Raw genomic sequence first — 18,045 nt, 5'->3', positions numbered from 1 at the left:
AAGACAACGACTATATAACTTTATTAAGATTCTTTAAGAAAGACGGATTCACTCATTTTTAGATACTGCTCCTTCCGATTAATAATCCACTTTTTTGTGGTAGCGGCCATACTCAAGAATGATATAAGACAATTATGAATAGTTAAATTTTCGTAATAATTGTAAGATACTCCCTACCCATGGCTCGTTCCAGACGACCTTCGATCTCTTCAACTGATGAAAGTGTTAGATGATCTCTTGCTCCACATATCGCGAGACCGCGCGAATGTGGTTTGAGGATATTTCGGGTATGCAATGCTTTCTTGCTCGACTCGTCCCGATAAAGCTGAATGTTTTTCAAAAAGAGTTCCGTAAACAGGCCTCTTTGGACATGCTGGATCGTGCAAATTCGACAATAAGACATGAGTTTATGAGTTTGATATGCAAACAAGTCAAAAATCATCGGAATGGAGGGAAAGAAACGAGCCAAAACCAAAAAATCCACGTCAAACCCGCCCACAAATCAAGGTGAGGCTCATTGGTTTTTCGATATTCGTGATAAATAAGTAGTTCTATTTGGCCGTATTGAAGTGTTTGCGTGAGAACATCCATCGAAAACAGCAAAAAATAAGAGAAGAACAATTCATCGATTTTACACGATGATAATGCACCATCGCATCGAGCCATGATTGTGACCGAATTTAAAGTCAAAAATGCAATGAATACCATCGATCAACCACCGTAGTCGCCAGATTTGACTAGGTGTGATTTTGTCTTGTTCCCCAAACTGAAATTGTCGCTTCGTGGAACCTGTTTTCAGTCGATTCTAGAAATAACACAACATTCGCTGAAGGCCAGCATATAGCGTCGTCCTTTCATGAGCCTCTTCAGTTTTGGGAAGAAATAAGTTCCCGGGCAACAGATTTGGGAAATACGGTGGTTCGGCGCAAGTCATATGTTGTTTTTAACCAAATATTCGCGCCCAAGCAACGAAGCTGGAGCGTTATTATGATAAAAAGCCAATTTTTGTTCACGGAGTTCACGGCTTCACGAAAATGCATAACTTGTATGTAATATGCTTTATTAACCGTACGATCCGTTGACAAGAACTCAAGATACATGACGTCTTTGCTATCGAATAAAACTGTTAGCAAAATCTTCACAGTCGACCTAACTTGGCGCTATTTTTTCGATCTTGGCTCATGCGGCAGTTCTCATTGGGAAGACTGAGCTTTGATTTTCATGTCATTACCATAAACCCATAATTCGCCACAAGTTATGACCCTCTGTGTCGTCACGTACTGAGTCCAACGTTTTCTGAACTATGTCAACGCGAGGCTGGTTTTGGTCGAAAGTCAGGACTTTTGCCACATAAATCGAAGCCGAAAATTGGTTAAGCAAAACAGCTGTCAAAAATTAACTAAGCATTCAAAATAGCCGACCTTGTCAGCTTAAGTAAGGGTTGTGGGTACCAACAAAACTACAAGAACTAGAAATTTAGATTGAGATTGGAGTTTGTTTCAATTCTTTAAAAACTTGCAAAATAAGCTCCTTCTGCGTCGATGCAGCGCTGCCAGAGCGATTTCCAATCATTGAAGGCGTTACGGAAGGTATTCTCCGGAATAGCCTATAGAGCTGAGGTGCATGCTGCTTGCCTTTCATCGGTGTTTTCAGGCCAGGCAAATAAAAAAGTCCGCGGGAGCCACATCTGGGCTGTAGGGTCCAGAAAAAAGTCCGCTGAAGTCATTGATTCTATTCCATGAATACTTCTAATTACTCTGAAGTAAATAAGCACACCCAATCCTCAGGATCTTAGTAAGCTAATGGTGACCGCAAATAACCTCCGTATTGTTTATAATACGTAAGGTAATCGAAATGGAATTCATATTCAAGGTTTCAAAAAAGTGTTCTTAAAAGTTCGGAAGTAAATATAAAACAAGATCTTAATAGTACAGTTCAGAAGTTGAGACTTATATAGAATGTATCTTATATAGAATGTATAGAGAGGGAGATAAAATGCCGCGTGAGCAGAACAAGATATCAATGTAAATCTTCTATAGAGCTCTGAGGGTTTGTGATGACATTGTGAGTCAGAGAAATGAGAAACTGTAAGTAATTATTAGTTTTTCTAAAACAATTTGTCTGATATCGGAGAGCAGCTATGAAACATCTGGAAGGAATTTTATTATTTGAATACCATATGCATAAATCATGAAAGTTAATTTAAATAATTATAAATCTTGGTGCAAATCTGAAAATCGGAGAGCAATAAATCACAGAATACCGTGACAACGTAATCACATAAATGACGTTGGATATTATGTAGAAATTCCGTATACAAACTCGTGTCGTATTCTTTCTACTTTCGAGTGGTCCCGTAAGCCTTTCTTTCATATTTATTTTAAGAATCTTATTAATACTAATAACCGCTAATAACTAATGTCTTAAATTGCAGACTAGCCAAATAACCAGTTTGCGCAACTGTCGCGTCTATTAACGCCTTCGAATCGAGGCATGCTGAATCGAAAGCGAAAAATCGATGCTCAGCGCTTCGGCGGTGAATTTTTCAAATGAATATGGCTATTTGTATTACATACATACATACATGTACATGTGAATATGTTTGTGTATGTGTGTGCCTATGCAAATAAATTGATTCATAACTTATGACAGCTCACAGCAGTAAGCTGCTGGCGCGCTAAGAAGAATTGCTAGTTGTTAGCCGTTAATTTGTTTTGCTGTCTTCGGCAACTAACAGTTATAATTGAGGTGTATGTAGGTACGTGTATATGTGCATATGTGTGTTTAACGGGTGAGGGTATTTGTGGCTTTAGTTGTTGGAGGATTAGCCAATCGCTGGGTGGCCGACGATGCCAATCAGTCTCTGAAGAGCAGCACGAGTGTCGGCGACGTCATTATTGCTAACGCAGTACTCAAGCTCACTCAGGTATGTGTGTGTGCCCGCGTCTGTTTGTCAGCTGTGTGGGTTCAATGTTGGCTCTTGTAGCCTTTGAATAGCTCAAACAATTACACTCTTATTTGGTTGCTCTTCACTAACAACAGTCTAATTCCAAGTGTCTTCTTAAGCACACACTTAAGTTGATATGAATTCCTTAAGTAACGGCGCGCTTATTGTCACTGTGTGTTGCCTCTGCGCCCCCGCTGAGTTCTCCATCCCCTTCCGTTAGCTGTCATGATTAGTTGTTTGTGTAACAAAAATGGCATTTTATTTCCGCACAAATTATGAGAATTAGTGATTAATACGAGTCTATTAGCTGATTATTCGCACTAAGGCATTAAGTAATTTTTCTTATTACTGCACAGGCGACTAGCGCATCTCGCTTATTTACTGAGCTATTGCGGCTAAAATGCGCCTCATTATTTTGCGATTGTAAACACATGTGTATAATTTATTGCCAACAAGTTTTTTTTTTGTAGACTAAGGGGCGTTCGATAGCTACAAATCGATAGCAAATTGATCGTTGTGGCTGCATAATTGCCGATAACGCCCTTTCATCCATAGCTTGCGCCAGCAGGGCGTTAATGGCGGTTTGGTTAAATTATGCGCCCATTTAAGCGCTGATGAGCACCTTTCTGCACAGTTAGTGACGCCAGCGGGCTTACATATGTGCATATGTTATATACAGATGTTCGATAATTTGGCTTGCAAATTTTATTACCGTCCATCACTTCGCACAGTGTGGGGGGGAGCACCGAAAAAGGCGTGTTGACTTATTAAAATTTCCATGCCAAGACAATAATTTGCACTGGTTAGCCATGAATAGTTCAATGCCAATGCAGGGTAGGTCAACTGTCTCGATAATAATAATAAAACAAAACAAACACTCCAACCGCTTTTTGTGGCTAGTTTTGAGCGTTTGACGTGTGTGTGATTTTTTGTAAGTTCGCATGTAAAAGTGAGAAAGCAAGAATTGGAAAAAATCTATTGAAATTCAAATTAGTGATAATTTGGCTCCAGATGGGTTCACCAATTGTGATTGAGTCTTTCCTGTGGGATTATGTGCACGCGACGGTTTGAACACAAATCAATTAATTAGAATTACAAATTAGTGTTAAATATTTACATGCTGTTCGAAAAGTATGTATCTTAACTGAAAGTCGTGCTTGAAAAATAATTGTTTGTGCAAAGTTTTCGATTCAGAAATTTCGAAATTTTAAAAGTGAATACAATAATCGGTCATAGAAAGTCAACTTGCGATGTAGAAATACTTTTTTAATAGCTTTTTTTGACAGATCACGTCTGAGTCGTATCAAACTGTCTGTTATTTTTGTTCAGTATTGTTTGGTATTTCATCGTGGAAAGACTTACGCCTAAACAGCGTTTACAAATCATTTAACTTTTTTACGAAAATTCACGTTCTGCAAGGAAATGCCAAGGAAAGCGTAGAAAATACAACTTGTGCTCAAGCCGCTTGATCTTCCCTTGCGACATCGCTTCGCTCTATGGGCTCTTGAAGTATTCAAAGAAAATCCGATATTTCGACATTTTTTTTTTTGCTCAGCAATAAAAATCATTTCTGGCTCAATGAGTATTTAAACAAACAAGATTGTCGCATTTGGGGCGAAGAGAAACCAGAAGAGATTAAAGAGCTGTCTTTTCATTCAGAAAAAGACAAAATGGTTTGGTGTGGTTTGTGGGCCAGTGGAATCATCAATGGATTTATAGCGAACATTTCAGGTTTTGGGTCGGTCGATTGTCCACCAAGATCATGTAACACAACGTTTGACTTTTTTTTAGAGGGGATATGTAAAGTCTAAAGTATTTGCGTACAATCCCGCTTCGATGCAGGCTTTGTAGCAAAACATCACTCGTGTCATTCGTCAGTTACCACTCGAAATGCTCGAGTAATCGAAAATTGGAGACAATGGGTGAACCATCTGAAACGCGGCCAACATTTGAAATAGAAAATTTTCAGAAATCTGCCACGGGAGGGAAGCATTCGCCTACAACCTGAGAAAACAGTGAGGTAATTATGGTTCGTCTTAGATGGGAAGCTTTAATGGAATCTTAACATCGAGGAGGGAGCAAATAAGATATTTATTGCCTTACGTTGCTGCATAGGAGCCATTGGCAAACGGTAGGGTCTTTTACCGAAAGTAGTGCTTTGGCTCTACGACACCATAGTCAAGCCCAATATGTTTCATGGAGTCCTTGTGTAATGTAGTACTCTAGTAAATATCACACTCGCAAGAGAACTCGAGAGTGTTCGACGAGCGGCGCTCATTCTGCATATAGTGCTCATAAATATCACCAGAGAATTTGGGTTGAATGAACAACATCCAATGTGTGTGATTAATGTCATCCACGGTGTTTTCTATTGCTAGACATAGATCAGCCAATGCGTTGATCAGCGCCCCAAAGTGTAAGTGTGTGCAAAGTACAACTGGAAGAACCAATGAGTGCCTGCCACACACATCAGCTTTGGCCAAATTGAAAATACCCAATTTTCCACCTTTCAGTACGAGGCCCATCTAAAACCTCTGCCGTACTCTGGGTCCGGCCACCCGGCCGGAATGGACACATTGGACAAGTGTTTTCCATCTTGGTAAACCACTGGGTTCGAATGGCCCAAAGGGGGTCGAATGAACATTCGGAAATCCTTGCATACTTTGACTTTATACCGAATCTTTTGGACCATGGAGCCACCGAATCAAATTCTGGCAGCTTTTTTTCTGCCGAATTACCTCTGAGTATGTTATGGGCGCTTAGAAGCCGTTGAAGGAGAGGGGCAGTGAGCTTCTTTACGTATGAGTCAAAGCAGGTTGAGCAGTATATTGTCAAGAACATACTTCTGGACAATCGTTTTGTATTTGCTGTGACGGCTAGTTGTAGATTTGCTGCTTTGGAGTGCAGCTTCAAGAACTGAAGCCATCTGATAGTAGCCGGCTGAATGAATCTTGAACTCACTAACCATGCGTTGTTATAGGAATGTAAATTTTCATTATCAAAGACGTTGAGTCATTTTGTGATAAGACTAGTGTGAGTCAGGGCACAGCGAAAATAAACCAGGCAAGGATGGCACCATAGTTTGATTTCCTCGTCTGTTCTACCAGATAGGCATGGCCTTGGCGATATGGAGCGTGCTCAGCGTTACCATCATTGTCCCAAAATGCTTTTGGTCCAAGGATGATTATAATCGATACAGAAGAGCGTATAGCATTTTGAGAATAAGACGACACGGGTCACTATTTATATATAAAAATAATATATATATGACAAATTTTTTAGGTATAGGCACGGCTAGAGGGATGTCAAAACAGCTGTGAAAGTAAACGCATACACTTTGACTCTTTTGTATACTTGGTATAAATTTGGAAAGATTAACAATGTATAAAGAAAATGTTGCCAGAGCAGTATTTTGTTAGTATCAAAAAAATTTAGGGAATTTATGGGTTCAACAAGTTATTAATACAAGATATCGACTGAAAGATTGGATCAAACCATTTTTTTCAATTAAGTGATTTTTGAAAAGACTGAGAATTACGTTTTTATGTTCCCTTAAAAAATTAATTCGGGCGAAGAGTCAGAGAAGAGTCATTTATATAATCCGTTCTGCGGAACTTTTATGTCGTGCGCAAAGTCTATGCTAATTAGACTAACTTGCTAACAAGAACATGTTCTTTTAGACATCGAACCATTTCAGTTTTTATAATATGCATATATAGTATTTTCTAATCTTTTTTATGCTTTTTCGTCAGAAATTATTGATTTCTCATGAATAATTAAAACTTGCAAAATTCTCTCCATCTGTTGAAAATCATGGAAGCGTAAATGCGTTAGAACATCGGGATCAAGTTCAACGAATTCAAGATTTTTTTTTGGTTAAGCAGTCGTTTTTTATGTGCCATATCTTAGAAATAAATTAAGTCAATTAATTCAAAACGTTCTATTGATTTCATTAGCATTGGTAATGGGTTAAGGTTAGTTGCTTTATGGTTTATAGCCAAACATTTAAATTATTTTTTGCTTTGTCGGGACACTAAAAGTGTGGCTAATGAAAGGCACATGTGCTGCGGTTAACCGCAAAATTTGACTACATAATATCGATGCTCAAATATAATGGAAATTGATTTTTTTTCTTTTACGCTTGCGCGTGGCTTGTTTAATTGGTGTTCCTAGAAAGCTCCAAGATATTGTAATTGGAAAGCAAAAGAGCGGAAATAGCTGAATTTGAAGTTTGGAAAGGAATTCTTAGATCACATTGCTCTATTGAATAGTGTTCTAGAACATAGGTTGTAAATTCAGTACATTTGCTATATGCAAGAAGATATAACCTTATTCTTTCAACCTTTGATACTAAATCAAATGGGCCAACAGAAATTATGTTATTCGGAATATAAGAATAGGGAAATATATATATATACCAATACGTAAAAAATACGGTTGCTTTGGCATCTAAACCGACGTAGTCCTTGACAGGGCTTCAACTATCGAAGCTGCGCGTCAGGGATAATGCGCACTTGCCCAACCGTAGCACTTGAAGTCATGCTGGAGCTCACACCGCTGTATTTGGTCAGGTAGCGAAACATACCATACTGCTAATGGCAGCAGAGGCTTTTTTCAAAGGGAAGATAATGTCGTCTCAACAAATGATGGTCCTAGGGGAAGATACACTGCTGGCACTTCTTCCAAGGGACGGCGTTACTAAGAGGGTTAACTTTACAAAGAAGTTCAGAGTTACTCTCGGCAGTAAGTCGGAGTGGAACGATTCCACGCTCCACATACTACTGAGGGGAAGTACTATCCAGTGGTACAGTGACGCGAAAACACCGGAAGGAATTGAAGCTGACATTGCGGGACCGCATATCAAGTTATCCAACCCAATGGGAGGTTTTCCGAGCATGCTTCAAGCATAAGTCTTTGCTATAAGTTAGTGTGAAAGAAATTAATCTCCACGGCAACTATCGCAACCAGCATATTGCTATACTTAGCGATAGCTAACCGGCACTAAAGGCGATCTCAGCGTATGATGTTGAATCGCTTTTAGCGGAGGAGTGTATGGGAAGGCTGAACCGCCTAACAGTGTGCAACCGCGTGCACCTAATCTGGGTGCCGGGGCATAAGCTGGTCGACGAACTAGCCCGCTCTGCGGCAGCGTCCAGAATGATGGGGCCAGAACCATGCATTGCAGTGGGGTCCCACACTAAAAAGAAACTGCTCCGTACAGAGAAGAGAGAGGGGAGAGAATAGCATTGACAGCAAGCAGTAGGAATATACTATGCCAAACTACTACTACTGGGAGAGTACAACCTTGTAAGGTTTAAGGAAATGAAAATTTGTCCGCCTCCTTGTCGCGCTCTATACAGGGCACTGCAGGCTCCGAAAAGGAAAATAATTTTTTGATGGAAATACGTGAAAAACCTTAAGTTGGTCTTCGAAAGTTAACTGACATAAAATCTTACTTTGAAGTCATCGTTAAGTTTTCAAAACTATAGATCTAAATACTACTGTTATAATAGAATATTTTTGCTATACAATAAATATATATAGTAAATAAGGCGTCATTTATTTCAATGAAAAAACTGTTTTTCTATTCTTTGAAGTTAATACTTAGTTTCCCGATTTCAATAGGCATTTAATATTTTATAATTTTACTAGACAAAGCAGAATACATTTTACTTACCTAAGCAGGTCGTCAGATCTAGCGCGCCCGCATATAGGCAGCCATTCTTTCGTTTAATCACATTCGCCAGCTTGTCAACACAGAAGCACTCATTGTCGTGCTCCGGACCAATATCGTTGATGAAATTCTCACCGATCGAATAGCGAAAACCGGGTATGCCCTGATACTGTATATCACTTTGATAGAATAACTGCACCGAACGACAAATATCCGCACTAAAAATGTACATAGAATCGCCACGTTTGCGGAAGGGCGGATACGATGAAGCATCAGTGCCGTTGATTTGATTGCACATAGAAGTTTCGCCCTCGGAACCATTCAGCCACACCTGAAGATTGTGTGAATCGTCGAGTTTCTGAATTTCGAGCACACGCTGTGCATCGCCTTTGCCCGTGTGCACTTCGTACACTTCATTGCCAGTGCCATTTTTCTACAACAACAATAGCAGTGATTAGCGCGACTCAGTGATGCGTGTGAAAATGATTTGCTGTTTTAGTTTTAGCACTGCTAAATACTCACGTGATTGAAAAATGAGAATGCCAAACTGCCGTCGCTCAGTTCACGTATCGTCTTGGAGCCGCCTTCTTTGATTTGATTACAAATCGCTTTCGCAATACCGTTCGTGTTAATACAGAAGCGCACGCCATCGAAGAGGAACTCACGCACGGTGGTGTCGAGAAACATCGACTTGGGATCGTTAAAGACGGCCTTCAGATTGGCATTCAAGTGCACCAGCAACAGCGACAAGCCCGGATCATTCTCGGCGATCGTCAGCACCGACTGCAATGAATATGAGTTATATATGTTTGTATGTATTTACGCATGGTTAAAGCACTTATTTAATATTTATTGCGTTTTTAGCATTTTCAACATTTTTAGCGATTTTTCATTAAGTTTTATTGGGTATAAAGCACCAACGCCAAGCTTAGACTTCATTCTCATGCTTATTTACAGTTTTATTTCCGATCAAAGCGTTTAATTGCCGAGCATGCAATTAACTTAGCGCCGAAACCAAAGCAGTTGAGAGCAAACAAGCGGCAGTTTAACGGTGGGTTAGCGGTGGCTGGGAGGTTAGGGGCGCGCATGCGTGTTAATTGCAATTTCAATGCAGTAAAATAAGCGTAAATTTTTAATTACTAAATATGTAGTTATGTAAGTATGTATTAGTGTACTGGAAGCAGCGATAAGCTGAGTAATCAAGCTTTAATAAATATATATTTGTATAATGAGAACTTTGACATATGTCTAGGCCTATGAATATTATATTTAATTAATTTATTGAATAAATATTTGTATGTGTGCATGAATAAGTATATATATACATACTTATATACATAAACAAAATTTTCTGTGCAAAATATGTAAATGAAGCAACTAATAAAAACCGCCAAAGGCGCATCAAAACACCGAAAAATTAAATAAATAAATAAAAATATATAAAAATAAAATAAACACACAAAAAATTAAAAAGATGTTAATAAATAAATATAAAATAAAATAAAACAAAACAATGTCATTGTCATATTGTGACAGCTGTTAAAGAATATAAATCGTTTTTATGTTGTGTTAATTATTAGTTAATTATAAAATATTGTATAGGCTGACAAGCAGGTTACTGGGTTCTCAGGCGACAGCTGAACTTGACGATTTTAAAAATTTATAAACTCAAGCGACCCTCAAGCACTTACTTTTACTTGCTTGAATATTTCGTTGAAAATATTGTACATCCATTTATAGGGTGCTACAAGTAGTCGAAATAGATATGATGTCAAGTTACGGTGGTATATGTATTGGTATCAAGAGGAAAAAAGAAATTGAAATCTATTTTTATTTTTGTTTTTAATTCTTTTTATATTCTTATATAAAAGAAGTCAATTAATTATTTTTGGGTCAAAAAAATCATAAGTCTAAATAATGCTTTTATAAAGTAATGTTTTCTGAATACGTTTATTTCAAAAATCGCAGTTTAACACCTGCTGAAAGCATTTTTAAATTCAAAAAATGTGTGGAAAAGATTTCTCCTTCGATTGGTTGATGTTGCCGGATTCTATTAACTGGAGCTAGACCTCAGACAATACTTCAAACTTTCGAAATACTGCGGTATCTGCCGGGCAGAAGTTTTTGGGGTTAAGAAAGCTAACAACGCTGGAAGCAACGTAAGGAAGATCCATAAATGTATATGGATACAATAATCTGACATCGTATTACGTCACCGAATGTTCTTAGAAGAGGGGAAGCAGTTGATCTAGTGGTTGTACCCAAGCGGTTGCATATATATTAGATTTTAATGGGTGATCCAAGTAGAGGTAATTTTTTCAGTAGCCTTTCTTTAACAGTCGTGTCAAGCTGTCATTTCATCATGGTAAGACTTCCGCCTAAACAACGTTTACAATTTATTCAACTTTATTACGAAAATTCACGTTCTGAGTTGATGTGTTTCACGCGCTTCGATCAATTTATGGTGAACATAATCGGCCCACTGAGCGTATTATTCGCAACACTATCAGCCATCGTGAGACCCAGTATTCATCATTGGCTGGCCAATTTTAAGTCGAGATTTTAAATAGAATGCTTATAAGATGCAGAACTGAAGCCGTTCGACCTTCGCAAGTGACATCGTTTCGTTCTATGGGTCCTTGAAAAGTTTCAAGAAGAACCCACCTTTTTGAGACAATTTTAGTTCAGAGATGAGCCTCATTTCTGGCTCAATAGATTGTAAACAAGTTAATTTCCGCATTTAAGACTAAGGGCATCCGCTGACAACGTAACCGTCAATGGTAACTGTTATCGCACCATGATAACCGGCTATTTGGTGCATGTAATCTAAGCTCGTGATCTCTGTGACATTTGGCTTCCACAAGATGTTTTTTCTTTAAAGAAGTGGGGAACTTCGAAAGCAACAAAGTAGCTTATGGGGCTGAAAAAATGTCATCCGTTTGGCTATTGGCTACTATCCAGTACAGGACGTACGCAAGACGCTAAAAACGATACGTGTTGAAATTTCCAAAGCAGCAGAAAGACTGATTAGTGTGAGAAGAACATGCAGGGTCGGCAAGATCATGTTCCAGGTTCCGAATGTAAAGACTCACGAGGTCTTGAAAAGACAGCAGTATGGTTCGATAGCAGAAGATTTAGTGATCTTTTTGCCCTCTGTAAGGCTACCCTTTTCCTAGTTGTTGGTTTTTTAACAGGTCATTGCCCCATTTGCGTATATGCTGTAAGGTTCTGAATCTTACCAGAATCCATTTGAGGAAGCTGTATGGAGAAGATGAGGTGAAAACACCTGAACACTTCTTCTTTCTTCTTGATGGTCCTACGTTTGGGAGGTCAAGACTTAAACACTTGGGAGCGCATACCTTCAGACATCCCACCGAACTAGCGGGAGTGAAAATTAAATACCTGTGCAAATTTGCATTGACTACTAAGTGTTTTGATAATTTATAAGTGCGAAGACAGGATTCACGAAGGGCTACATATAGCAGTTCACGTGCGATCTTCGATCAGGCTTCTAACCCTCTCCCTAACTCTGATAGTGTTGAACTCACTGGTTGCGAGCACGAAACTACTTAAGGATCATTACCACTATCGGTTGCATTGAGTTTTTCGAGAACTGTAAGGCTAATGAACTTCTTTGACGAGAAAATCAGAATAGCGTTATTATTATTGGGTTAGGAGTGTTTACTGTTGAACAGCAGTAGTGTATAGGAGTCCTAGCCTGGTCTGGACTACAAGGAATGATAATAATGGCAACGGTAATGCTAAAATTTTTGTTTGACATTTCAGAGTTTCCTTCTTAACCGTTACGCCTTTGTGGCACTAAGACTTGGCTTTAAATTCGTTATCCAAATATTTTCTATGAATATAAATTGCTTCAGAAGACTACTATGTATGATTTATGAATGTTTCCTTTCACATTCGGAATTTCCTGACATCAGAAAAATCTTAACTGTAATTATTCAGATAAAGAATCAGCTATGATACTTGTATGTACCTTACTCAAACATAATCCCTTCTTCCTAACTAAAAAATAGTTGACAAAAACAGATTTCAAATGTGAACTTCTCTCCAGATCATGTCTTTTTTCATATGTTAAAATTCTGTTCATTCATTAAATATGGACATACAACAATTTAAAACTATAAAGTCCTTATAAAATTAATGAAAAATTTCTATCCTGTGTAGTAAATAAACATAATACTATTTTTTTCAAATACTTGGTCTAAATTCTGCTTGAATTTGTGGTGAGCCCCTTGAAATAAATTAATCGACAAAATGGAGTTCAAGGCAAGTTGTAAGATAACCCCGAAGGTCTAACGGATTTTATGAAAAGCAGAAAACAGTCGCTGTTTTTCTAATGCCAGGCGAGAGGCGACCACTATTAGAAGATATTTTTTCTTTATAATGTTGGTCGGAACAGGTATTCAACCTTAGACCAGTTTAGTGGTACTGGGCCTCTATGGTCTTGTATGACAAATCGAATTGGATGATGGGAATAAATTTGACCAATTTTGTTACATCTGTTACTTGATTTGGAACCCTTTTTTATATTCATAAAAATGTTATCGTTCCATAGGAGTCTAACATTAAAGGTATTGGCTAATTTGCTTGTTTCTTTTTAGTCAATTAGGACTTCTAACTCTCACTAAATGTGTCTATGTGGAGTGTATTTAATGCTTTGCTAATTTATATTTCACCAAATTTGAAAAGACGTCACTATTGTCAAGCATATATGAAAGCTTGCACTTCGGAATTCAAAACAGATGCAATTAATGAAATATCTTCGAAAATACAACTGAACATCAAACACCTGCTGGGATAGCTTGGAGAAACCAGAAAAGATAGTTACGCAAATTCGCGCTTTCATTGTGTGGATCAGGTTCTTTTTCAAATGCTAAACAAATTTGCATTAAAATTTTTTAATGGTAAGTTTTATGCATAAATTAGAGGTAATTTGTCCCGAACAGGAATATAAATTAGCATAAAAGATGGACCCACAGTAGATAAGCAAAAGAAAATAAGTAAATGTACAATTTCTTTTTTCGGTGTATATACACGTACATACATATGTATGTACGAAGAACATATGTACTATTATTGATTCGAAATTGTTTAAAAAATGGCATTGCCAATAATTTTTATATTGATAAACACCTAAAAACATTTATGTTTTTTTAATTTTTGAATAAATATATTTATGTTTATAAATAGGAAAGTAAAAGAAATATGTCTTCTCTAATGACAAGTTTATACTTCAGTCAATTACAAGGGCGTTCTGATAAGTACTTTGCCTCACCGTCCGATGACGCCACTATGGCTAGAGAAAATTACCCTCTTGAAGCACGCTCTAGTTCACGGCTACTGTTAACATTTGAGCCGAGTAGAACTGGTTTTATTTTGACCGCGTAGAAAACTGGAAAACAGCAAAATTGGCCAGTGATTCGACCGATTTAGGTCTTTTAGGTATATGACTATCATCTGATCAAATGTGCCTCCATATATCTATCTACAGGCCTTTTTCTCAGGGACGCTACAAAAAGTAGAGCGATAGGGACAGCAAACGACGCCATATTCTTCCCACCTCTTTGGTATTTATTTTCAGTAAGTTTTGCCATTTTATCATGGAAAGATACACGATCCAACAACTAGTCACAATTATTAAAATTTAGTACTGAAATTCGGAGTCAGTGGCCTCAACTTTAAGAGCGCTACGTCCAATTTATGGTCGTCATAATCGTTCTGTCAGATTAAAAATTGAGCGTCTAGTGGAAAACTTTGAATCCACAGGCACAGTACAAAATGTTCCCGTGCCAGTGGGATAAAAAAGTGCCCGTATAATAAAGCTGCCGCTAGCACATCAATTGAGTAAGACCTAAATCAGTCTCGCACACGTCGTTCTCAAGCGTTGGGCATCACTGTGACGTTGTTGTGGCAAATTTTGCGAAAAGGTCTTGGCCTACATCCCTACAAGATCAAATTGACGCAAGAACTGAAGCCGCTTGACTACCAGAATCGTCTTATGTTCGTAAATTGGGCTGAGCAATAACTTGAAAATGATACGGATTTTCATTTTCAAAAATCATCTTCAGCGATGAGGCTCATTTCTGGCTGAATGGCTTCGTCAATAAGCAAAATATGCGTTATAGATCAGGCAGCAATCCACAGGTATTCCATGAGTCCCCATTACATTCCGAAAAAATTACAGTTTAGTGCGGTTTATGGACCAGCAACGTCATTGAGCCGTACTTCTTCCGTGATGATCAAGGACGGCACGTTACTGTGAATGAGAATCGCTACCGCTCAATGATAACCGAATATTTTTGTCCCGAATTGTATGATATGGAATTCGACAATATGTCAGCGCCACAAGTCACACGGCGATTGACTACATGGGTCGTTCGATTTGACGCCGTCAGACTATTTCTTGTAAGGCTACGCCAAGCATATTGTCTATGCCAACAAGCCAGTGACGATTGATGAACTTCGTGCGAATATCGAAGGTGAAATTGCAGCAACATCGACCGATTTATGCTTGAAAACCGTCGAAAATTGGGTACTGCGTCTGGACTTCTATAAGCGTGGTGGCCATGCGCTCTTATTGAAAAACCCGTTATTTCCATTTAAATGGCGCACGCAAAGCGAATCAATAAAATTTTTATCTAGCGCTGCGGAATCGTTGAATGTGTTGAAGGAGTCACTTGCACTTTATCACCAAAACAAGAATTCGAGTGGTATAAAGCATGCTGTGAAGGTCATGAAGTTATCGAAAACTTGCCTCATGCGACTCGTCCATCAAAGAAACAGCGCATGGAAAAATAATGTTGATATCAGAGAGATAATGTAATATCTCTGCATTCTTATGAATCGACTTAACACATTTTGGTTAATTTTTTGGGTATGAAGCGTGTCATTGCTAGACTCGTATCAAGAGAACTGAATGTTTTGTAATAACGAAGTGAGGTCGAAACGGTCCAAAATTGAGCCGAAACCAAAAAAAAAAATTCGCTAAAGGCACTGATAGAACTCTATACTTTTATATTATATTTAGCCAATGTGATTAAAAGATGAGAAGACAGGTGTATGAAAAATTGATTTAAACTTATATCGCCTCAAGAACCTATTTCCAAGGTGATAATAAAGACTTATATTAAAGCACATCAAAATGTATTTTTTTAAAATACCAATTTCATCTATTGTTCAAGGAGTGATACTCGTGAGCACAGTACTCGTCATATCCTTGTAATAAATGGCTTCAGCTTATTTTTGATATACTATATGTGCTAGGTGTGGAATATCTAGTATTTCATCTTACTACTTGACCACTCCATGGCCGGTTAAATTGATTATTACTGTGCCTACTGCCACTATGTGGCCCGAATTTATGAGAAAGTTGGTGGGAAACAGGTATAATGATATTTAATTAGTTAACCCTTCCGATGTACTCTTAATTGTATAAATAATTTTTGTTAATGGGTTAAGTGACCGCAATTTGTTGCAGGTCATATGATGAGTTAGAAAGTTCGATATTATCTTCAGAATGAAAGTAAAATTTAGTAAATTACCCACTTAATCACCAATTAAAAACCAATTAGTTATAGCAGAAGGATAGTAGGAGATACATATTTGATAAATTTTAGATTTTTGTTTTGATATGTAAAAAATTTACTTTACGTTTCCCACGTATGCGCTCCATCAGACGTTTCAATACACGAACGCCTGGCGTACGGTTGAGCCTATGGTTTAATCTATTCGCAAAACCCTGAAATATATCAGTTATTTCTCTTTCGAACACTTGTAAAAACGCCTGTAAATAATATATATATTCGATTAATAAAAGTATATGTGCGAAGTGGACTTAATTTAATTTCACGAAAGGTTTAGAACTCGAAAGAAATATTTATTATTGGCAGAACAAACTTCACTTATCGCCTGTAAGTGTGCTACAAAAAAGCACACACTCTTCGCCTATAAGTATGCTCAAATATATCATTATAACATAACTAAATGCCAATAAATATTTCTTTCATAAATTCAAGATACTTCCAGTCTTTCTTTGTCTCTTGCTTACATTCATATGCATATTGAGCACAACAATGTGATCGGATTGCGTGTAAGGTGCTGAAGCTTCTTCGTCAAATTCAAAGTGCTGATCCTGCACATAGCTGATCTTAGAACCATCACGTGAAAAGTGCTTCACTTTCTTGCGCCGATATTGTCTGCATTTAAAAAGTAATATTTCCAGTTACAAATAGTCAGAATTTTTAGGTAAACACTAAGTCACCACATACCTGTATACATAGGGTCCGATCTCCTCCACAATTGGTATGGCGCCTTGTTGTATCTTATGCGCGTTGGTCACGTTGAAAATATACACTTTGAAGGTCAACGGCTGCGGGAGTTGAACGAATCGCTTGTATTGTTCAGAGCCATCAGCAATAATTACGCTCTGTGGAAGAGAAATGCAAGAGTGTGGTGAGAAGTCGTTTAATTAATTTCTTTCTGTTCATATTGATCGACTATAAATTAATATGCTGTCAATGCAATTAATAAAATAAGTTCAAGAGATCTGTGAGATAAGCTTAACGAGCGCTCCGTTCGATGTAATTATCCTGTGATATATGGTCACGGCATATCGATGGCAATAAAATGCGTATGTAAGTAAGGTCTAAAAAACATTAGTGCGGAACTTTTAATGTAAGAGACAATCTTTATAAGTTAAATGAGGCTAAAGTTATTTGGGTTGCTAGTTTAGATGTTTTGTTTATGAGTGCAGGCCACGCGCTCTAAAGACCTTACTTTCTCACTCCTGTAAACTTTTCTATTACATTCAATTTGGAAACTTGCTTTAGCAGCTTATTCTACGAAACCGTCACACGGGATGATTCTCTGAAAGTAAAACGGTGAGAATGCCGCTTAAGTGACGCCACCTAAAAACAATAACATCTCTGCGCGAAATATTTTTCATGAGACTGAAGGGGAGTTCCTGGACATTTCTGGAGCGTTCAATAACGTCTCTACGGAATCTGATCTGAATAGTATCAATAGGTGTTGATCCTGCTCAACGCTGGGTCAGAAGCCTTCTGATCTCTATACGGATAAAGCAGAATGGAACGACGCTAAAATGGCCAAGTAAGTATGTGGAGGTATTCCGTAAGGTGGAGCTCTATCTCCGCTTCTCTGGGCATAAACTGCTAAGGAATTTGGAAGGCAAAGCCCCTAATATAGTGGCATATGTGGGCGACATTGCCACCTTAATGATCTACAGACCATTAACAGTTTTATGACCACCACTCTCAATACAATCTAGAATTGGGCATAGCAAGCGGGTCTGGGGTTGAACCCGGAGAAAACAGATCTGCTTCTTTTCACAAGAAAGCACAAAATTTCTATGGAAGTTCCCTTCGATAACGATAAACAAACTGCT

At 38.0% G+C, this 18,045-nt stretch overlaps 2 protein-coding genes across 8 annotated transcripts in view; both read right to left on the bottom strand.

Moving 5' to 3' along the window:
- The window catches only part of LOC126761350 (transcription initiation factor TFIID subunit 4), a 239,487-nt gene that overhangs the window by 38,653 nt on the left and 182,789 nt on the right, over nucleotides 1–18,045 (bottom strand). The window lies entirely within an intron of this gene.
- LOC126761353 (sensory neuron membrane protein 2) overlaps nucleotides 1–18,045 on the bottom strand; it is a 70,565-nt gene that overhangs the window by 24,484 nt on the left and 28,036 nt on the right. For 5 of the 7 annotated variants that reach the window (XM_050477436.1, XM_050477438.1, XM_050477439.1 and 2 more), the window contains exons 3-8: nucleotides 16,910–17,067; nucleotides 16,690–16,837; nucleotides 16,293–16,425; nucleotides 10,313–10,365; nucleotides 9,144–9,404; nucleotides 8,625–9,054 (exon numbers count right to left, since the gene is read on the bottom strand). In XM_050477436.1, coding sequence (XP_050333393.1) covers nucleotides 8,625–9,054; nucleotides 9,144–9,404; nucleotides 10,313–10,365; nucleotides 16,293–16,425; nucleotides 16,690–16,837; nucleotides 16,910–17,067 — 1,183 coding nt within the window. Of the gene's footprint in view, nucleotides 1–8,624; nucleotides 9,055–9,143; nucleotides 9,405–10,312; nucleotides 10,366–16,287; nucleotides 16,426–16,689; nucleotides 16,838–16,909; nucleotides 17,068–18,045 lie in introns of all 7 variants that reach the window. The other 2 variants (XM_050477434.1, XM_050477435.1) reach the window with 2 other exon arrangements.

This window comes from Bactrocera neohumeralis, chromosome 6, assembly GCF_024586455.1.
Source record: "Bactrocera neohumeralis isolate Rockhampton chromosome 6, APGP_CSIRO_Bneo_wtdbg2-racon-allhic-juicebox.fasta_v2, whole genome shotgun sequence".
Classification (NCBI taxonomy): domain Eukaryota; kingdom Metazoa; phylum Arthropoda; class Insecta; order Diptera; family Tephritidae; genus Bactrocera; species Bactrocera neohumeralis.
This window is presented reverse-complemented; position numbering and strand designations above follow the sequence as displayed.